The 6,785-nt window shown below is 69.6% G+C and overlaps 1 protein-coding gene across 1 annotated transcript in view; it reads right to left on the bottom strand.

Moving 5' to 3' along the window:
* Positions 1-5,456: 5,456 nt before the first annotated feature.
* Positions 5,457-6,785, bottom strand: part of ARFGAP3 (ADP-ribosylation factor GTPase activating protein 3) — a 17,352-nt gene continuing 16,023 nt past the window's right edge. The window contains exons 7-8 of the mRNA XM_012735108.1: positions 6,619-6,768; positions 5,457-5,641 (exon numbers count right to left, since the gene is read on the bottom strand). Coding sequence (XP_012590562.1) covers positions 5,624-5,641; positions 6,619-6,768 — 168 coding nt within the window. The 3' untranslated portion in view covers positions 5,457-5,623. The remainder of the gene's footprint in view (positions 5,642-6,618; positions 6,769-6,785) is intronic.

Raw genomic sequence — 6,785 nt, 5'->3', positions numbered from 1 at the left:
AGACTGCAACGCTTATGGTGGAAAGCGGGCCAGGTCGAAGCACTGGCACGGGCCTGAATGGGGCACTGCAGTGCCCCCAGCGTTGCCCCCGCAGGCGCATGCCCCGCAGCCGCGCCCACAGATGGGCCTGGGCCACAGCACCGCTGCCGCGGCCGCTCCCAGGGCTTAGCGCCCCTCCCGCTATTTAGCGGCCGCAAGTGAGGTTCTGCCGCAGGAGGGGTGGTCGTGGTCTCAGAACTCGGGCCTGCCCCGGGCCACGCGGCGAAGCTGGCCTGGCTTGCTGGGCCCCTCCCGCCCCGCTGCCCAGGCCTGCCCTCTCAAGCCGGCGGCCAGCGCGCTCCTGCAGGCGGCTCACCGGCGCCACGCATGACCCTTACACGAAGGAGAAGCCCCATGCGCCGCCGGCCGCTGCCCCTCTGCGGACACCCATTCCAAACCTCCCCTCTGGGCCAGTGGGGCCCGGGCCGCCGGCCCTGCACCCGCACACCCAATGGCCCACCAGGCCTCGGGGCCCACCCTGACCCAGCAGCTCCGCCCCTGCGCCTGCCCCTGCCCCCAGCTCCCAGGCTGTGCTTCTACATCAGACCAAAGACAAGCTATTATCAGTGACTGCAGCGCGAGCGATCCCCCGCCAGGGAGTGACTCCAGGTCTGTCCAGGTGGGTTTGGTTTTGTCTGGATTTGACTTCCTGGAGCAACTCCGTGATGGAGGGCAGAGGGGGTCACCCCAGAGGCCCCACACTGCGTGCAGCCTGGGGAGCAGTTTCTTCTGGCGGCTGGCTCCATACTCCCAGGGCCAGGCCTTGCTCGGAGAGGTCCCGCTGTGACTTTCAGACTAACAGAGGCCAGGCCAGCGAGTGGCTGGCGTCCCCAGGAAGGTGGGGGCTGGCTTAGCATTTTGGTGCTTTAGCATCCCCCCGCCCCCCCGAAATATAACACCCCAGTGGGGGGATTATTCAACTGTTTGCAAAGTCCTGGGTCTGGGCTCTGAGGGGTGCCCGGGGCCAGGGCCGGCCCTGGAACCAGCGGGTGGGGTGCAGGCCTGCTCCCTGCCCGCCGCTGGCATCGGGTCCCCAGGCGGCTGAGCACAGCCCCCTCCTCCTCTCCCTCGGGAGGCTCCGGGCCAGCAGCCACCATCGGTGTGGCCGGGATGAGACACTGGGGGTCTGGGCAGGGCTCTCAGACGCGGCGAGGGCCTGGCGTGACCTGCGATCTCTCGGAGGACAGGCGGCTTTCCTTTCTGCTGATGGCGGCTCCCGGGGGCTGCACACGGCCTATTGCTGCCACCACCTTCACCCCTCCTTCCTGGGTTGCCAAGGGATGTGGCAGCAGCTGGGCCCTCCAGCTGAGACACCCCCGGGGCTTGGCCAGGCGGAAGGGCCAGAGCTGAGTTTCCATGGGCCCAGGGCCAGCCCTGGGACTCAGCAGGAGGCCTGCTTGGCCGCGCCCCTCCCCATGCCCCTCCATTCTTTCCACTGTTTGCCCTTTTTCTGCCCCCTATTTCCTAAGAAATTTGTTTTGGGGACATTTCAGCTGGATCCTGCCCAACAAAGTGGCCACTGGATCTTGTCCCTGCCTCAGGATGGCGCATCCCTGGAGGCTGGGTGAGGCCTGGCAAAGCCGGAGAGGGCGGGGAGCCAGGAGTGCGTGGGGGCAGTGGCCAGGAAGGCCAGCGCTGGAGGGACGGGCGCTGAGCCTACTGAGCCGCGGCCCGCCCGCCCGCCCGCCCAGCCCGAGGCTCGGCCACTCTGACGGCCTCTCCATCCGCAGCCGCAAGAGGCCTGGCCCGGTCCTGCTGCTCATCCCGTGTGGCCACGGCCTCGGCCGCGGCCTTAGTTTTCTCCTCTGGAGGGGACAATCAGGCCCAGCTCTGCCTCCCAGAAGGGCTGTGGGCGGCCGCCAAGGGGGTGCCCCTCCGAGGGAAGCGATTCTTGGGGGGACGGAGGAGGAGGGAGGCGGGGGCTGACTCTTCCCTTGGGACTTAATGCCTCCCTGCCCCAGGTCCATGGGGCGCGCGTGAGAGGGTGTCCGGGCTCGTCTCTTTCTAGGCCCTTGGGCCCCGCGCCCGCTGCCCGTCCCTCGCTGCTGTGGGACCGGCCATCACATCTCCTCCTGGGAGCAGGAAGAAACACTTTGCTGTGGGCTCGGGGAGCCTCTGGTTCAAACAGGAGCTCAAAGCACGGCGCAGCCTGCGCCTCTGCTTCCCTCCTGGAAGCACGAGGTCGCGCGACAGTTCCACAGTGCCGGGCCCCTGCGGCCCAGAGGCGCCAGCGCGGGGCATGGGCGCGCCGCAGAGCGGCCCCCAGCCGCTTCCCTCTCGTTAGGGGGCCAGTGACCCGGCCTGCGCGTCTGGCAGGGCCAGAGAGGCGCAGACTCGGCCAGTGGGGGACACGCCTGGCTCTCCAGGCCCCCTCCCGGAGCCCCCGCCCCCGGGCTCCACCCCCTCCCCTCTGGGGGCCACAGGGCGGGGCCGCATGTCCCAGCATGCCCAGGGCCTGACCTCCTGAACCTGAGCAGGGGCTGCTGGGAACGTAGGCCGAGCTGAGCGGCCATGTTGGACCGAGAGGCTGGGGGGCCTGCTCTCCTTTTTGGGGTGTGTGGGTCGCCTCTGGGGTGGGCCCCCTTCAGCTGGCCCTGGCCGAGGCCCTTTCTTTGGCTTCTGCCTTTGGCCACCCCTGTCCCGCTCGCTGTTAGGGGGGAAGGGAGTGAGTCCCCGAACTCTAGGCGCGGGCTTTGTGGACCCCGCGCTCACTCCAGACCCCCAGACTGCGAATCCCCCGACACCCGAGGGAGGCCCCAGGAGCGGAGCGAAGCAGCCATTTTGGGGTTCGGCTATGAAGTGGCGGCCGCCGCTGGGGCTCCGAGGGGCTCCCCGTCTGCGGGCTCCGACGGCACATTGCAAGCGCCTCGGGCCTCCCGCCCCTGGCTGGCGGGCGCCGGTCCAGCTGCCCGCCTGCGGAGTAACCCCGAGAAGCCCGGAGCCCGTCGCCAAGGCGGCCTCCTCGCCGGCTCCCACGCCCGCCCTCGACGCGCATTCTCGGCATTGCCGCAAAGGTCAGGCGAGCCGCCGCCCCAGGCTCCCCGGGCGCCTCGCTGTGCAGAGCCCCCACAGTGCCGGCCTGCGCCGCTCTGACCCCAGCTGCCCTGGCCGGCCGCGCTGGCTTCCTCAGGCCCCTTCGTGCCCAGGGCCGCGGCACGGGCGCTCTGCTCCCGGCTCCCGCACGTCCGCGAGCCTGGCCCGCTGTCTCCGGCCGCGCGGCCTGGCCACGTCGGGCGTGCCGGCTCCCTGCCCTCCACGTCCCCGCCCCCGCCGTCTTCCCTGGCGTCTCACGCGTAGCCCCTGGCTCCCTGGATGCCCGGGGAAGGCGGCGTGTCCGTGGGGCTGCGAGCTGGACCGGGCCCGGCCAGCAGGGCGACGAGCCGCCCACCGCACGGCCGGTCCCCGGCCCCGGGGGACTAACCGCGCTCGGGCTGGGGCCGCCCGAGGGCTCCCCATGCCAGCTCCCCGTGTGTGACCTGCGGCCGAGCGGCCAGGAGCGTGTGGAAGGCCTCGGTCCTGCCGCCTGGCCCAGCCCCGCCGCACACCCGAGGCCAAGGGCGCCCCACCCCCGGGCGGTCAGTAGGGGCCCTGGGCTGGCTGGGCCTCAGCTCTCACCCCCGCCCCCAGCCCCGCAGCGGACCCCAGGCGGTGCCTGGGTGCCTCCTCTCGGGCCCTGCCTGCTTTTGTGGGCAGTGGCCACGGTATGGTGGGTGGTGGGTGTCGGGAGCCGGTGTGGGCGGGAGGGGAGGGCAGACCTAGGAGGTGATGGTGGAAGACACATCCATGGCCTCCTGGGAGCGGCGGGGGTCAGTGCCCAGCCACAGGCACAGCGCGAGGCGGCACCGGACCGGTGAAGCCGGAGCAGGCTGTGAGCAAGGGGGCGCTGGGGAGGAGACGCGGCCCACCGGTGCCCCGTGCGGTGAGGCCGGGTCGGGAGGTGGAAGGAGGCTTTGGCGGGGGCAGCCCAAGGGCCCCAGTCAGGACCGGGCGCCTGCTCTGCTGAGGGGCCTTGGAAGGGTCTGCGCGGAAGGTGCCCAGAGGCGCGAGGGTCCCGGCTTCAGGGTGTCAGCCTCGGGAGCCCTCTGGGTGGCACCCCTGAGCCCCCCCACGATGCAGAAGCCAGGCCTCCGGTGAGAGGGGCGGGCAGAGGCGGGGGCCGTGCGGGGCAACCAGCAACCGCCGGAGCAGCCCCAGCTGGGTACAGGGTCCGGTGGGCGCCTCTGCTCCCGCCGCCGCCCGGCAGCTCAGATTCTCCTGGGCGCCCCCCGCCCCGCGGCTCCTCCCCACGGACACCCACTCACCTGCCTTCCGGTGGCCAGAGGCTTGTCCTGGGTGTGGGCCACGCCCTTCCTGCCCACGCTCCGCCTCCGCAGACCCCTGGGCCTGGCCGGGAACAAAAGCCCAGCAAGCAAGGCTGCGCCTTGGCCCGGCTTTGCTGGCGCCCTTGCCCTGGGCTCCAAATTCCCATTTTCCTTTGTAATCTACACCCCACGCTTGCTCAGAACAGTGGCTAGGCCTTCACGCTGGGCCCCGTGCCAGAGTGAGGCGGCTTTCCCTGGGCATGGGCACGGCCCCAGGGCGCACACGCCCACCCCAGAGGGGGAGGCACAGCCCTGGGGGGGCGCCGGAGAGCAGGGTCCTGTCGCAGGGGGGCTGCGCCCCCACGCCCCCCCTGAGGACGTGGGAGGGCGGTGGGCCTCCCGCCAGAAACCAGCCCCAGCACCTTCCGCGGCCTCGGGCCCAGCACCCCGGCGACGCGCACCGCGGGAGACCGGACCCTCTGCTCTGACGTTTATTGTAGTTAGCAGTCTACAAATTGCAGGTTTTAAGAAAGATTCACAAAATATTCAGTTGAAACCACATCTCTGGGTCAAATTTTAAATCTATTTTACTGTGCTGAACAATATATTCTAACGCTGTCTAAAACACAGCCAAATTATTTTTCTTTATTCATTTACACACATTTCTGTAATTTTGCAAAACCAAGATTAAGATAAAAATATTAACAAAACTACGCCATGGGAATGACCGTTTCCCAGCGGCGAGGCATCCTCGGCGGTGTTTCTCGCCTTACGCGCTTTAATTCTGCACATGGTACCGGTCTGTGGACGCCCGGGGAGTCCCCTCCTACATTTCTCTGAAGTTCAGACGGCCACCCTCGTCAGAAGAGTCGAAGCTGCTGCGCTAGGGAGCGCTGACTGAAAGTCACCCTTACATCCAGAGGCCGCACGCGATCAACAGCTCGCGGGGGCCGGGCTGCCCCGGGAACCACGCTGGCGGGGGAGGCGGTTGGGGGGGGCGGGCGTTGGGGTTGGTTTTTTTGTTTTTTTTTTGGTTCCTTTTTTTAGGGGCCCGTTGGTTGGGGGGGGGTGGGGCCCCGGTTGGGGGGGGGGGGGGGGTTGGCCCGGGTTGGGCGAGGAGCCCCCGAGGGCGGGGCAGGCGGCGGCCGGAGTCTCGGGGCTCTCCAGGGGCCGCTTCTGCCGGTGCGTGTTGGTAGTAGAAAGTAGCGAAACGATGGATCTGCAGCACGGCTCTTCCCGCCGGCGGCCCTGCCCCAGCCAGGAGGGCTGCTCGGAGCGGCGGCCTAGGCGCCATAGCGGTCCTGGAGGGAGAGCGCGGGAGTTTGCACCGGCGGCGGGGTCTGGCCTCTCACAGCGTCACCGGCACGGAGAGACGCTGGGGCCCCAGGGGCAAGGGGACCCCAAGGCCAGGTGCTGAGCCCCCCGCACAAGCATGACCAGCAGCAGGGGCTGCGTGGGGCGTCCGAACCCTGGAACGCCGACCAGCTGAGTGGTCGGTCTTGCAGAAGTGACTTAACCTCTCTGTGCCTATAAATGGGGGTGATCACCTGTAAAACAGGGGCGTCCCCGGGGCGAGGAGCCACGTGAGCTCAGCTGACCTGAGGGCACTTGGCTGTGTCGTCCAGGCAGCGAGGACAGCAGGGCCGAGGGGTCTGGGCCCCCGCCAAGGGGCACCGCCCTCCCGACCTGGGAGGCCCTGGGAGGCCCCCGGTGCCCTCGCTCAGGCCCGACTCCCCGGCCACGTTTCACACCGTGGCAGCCGCCTGCCGCGTCACCCCAGAGCGGCACAGCGCCAGCCTCCAGCAGCCGCCCTGCAGGCTTCGCCAGCCTCGCCGCAGGCTGCGCCGCGGTCGCCACCCACGGCCGGTCACACAGGGCGTGGTGTCCCGCCACAGGGCGGCTGCGAAGGAATTTCAACCTCATGGAAACGCTCGCAGCAAATTACAGGGGAGCACGGGCCGCCGAGCCCCCGGCACAGCGGCCTTCCTGACGGCGACGGCCCGAAGGCCGGGCAGACGCGTCGGGCTCCAGGCGAGGCAGCCCAGCGCCGGGAAGGGCCGTGGGCTGGGCCGTGGCCCGCTCACTCTCCTTTTTACTTTCTTCTGCTCAAACAGGAGGACGAAGGCTGCGGCCACCGCGGCCCGTACCGACCCCCAGCCGCCGTCTGAAGAGCCGGCCGGACGCGGGGCATCTGGGCCGCACCGCCGTCCACACAGACCGGAGCCAGGGGCCTGGCCAGACCGCGCCCCCGAGCCCCACCCGCGCCGCGCCCACTGACCTGAATGGAGGTCACGACCCCGCTGGCGAAGACGGAGAGCTTCCCGGCCACGGAGCGCACCCCCTGCTTGAGCTGGGCCACGTCGGGCGCCGCGGGCAGCACGCTCGTCAGGCTGTAGCTCCCTGCACGAGCGCGGACGGCGGTCACGGCCCAGTGGGCGGCAGGAC

This window comes from Condylura cristata, unplaced genomic scaffold, assembly GCF_000260355.1.
Source record: "Condylura cristata isolate star-nosed mole 26May11 unplaced genomic scaffold, ConCri1.0 scaffold00004, whole genome shotgun sequence".
Lineage (NCBI taxonomy): Eukaryota > Metazoa > Chordata > Mammalia > Eulipotyphla > Talpidae > Condylura > Condylura cristata.
This window is presented reverse-complemented; position numbering and strand designations above follow the sequence as displayed.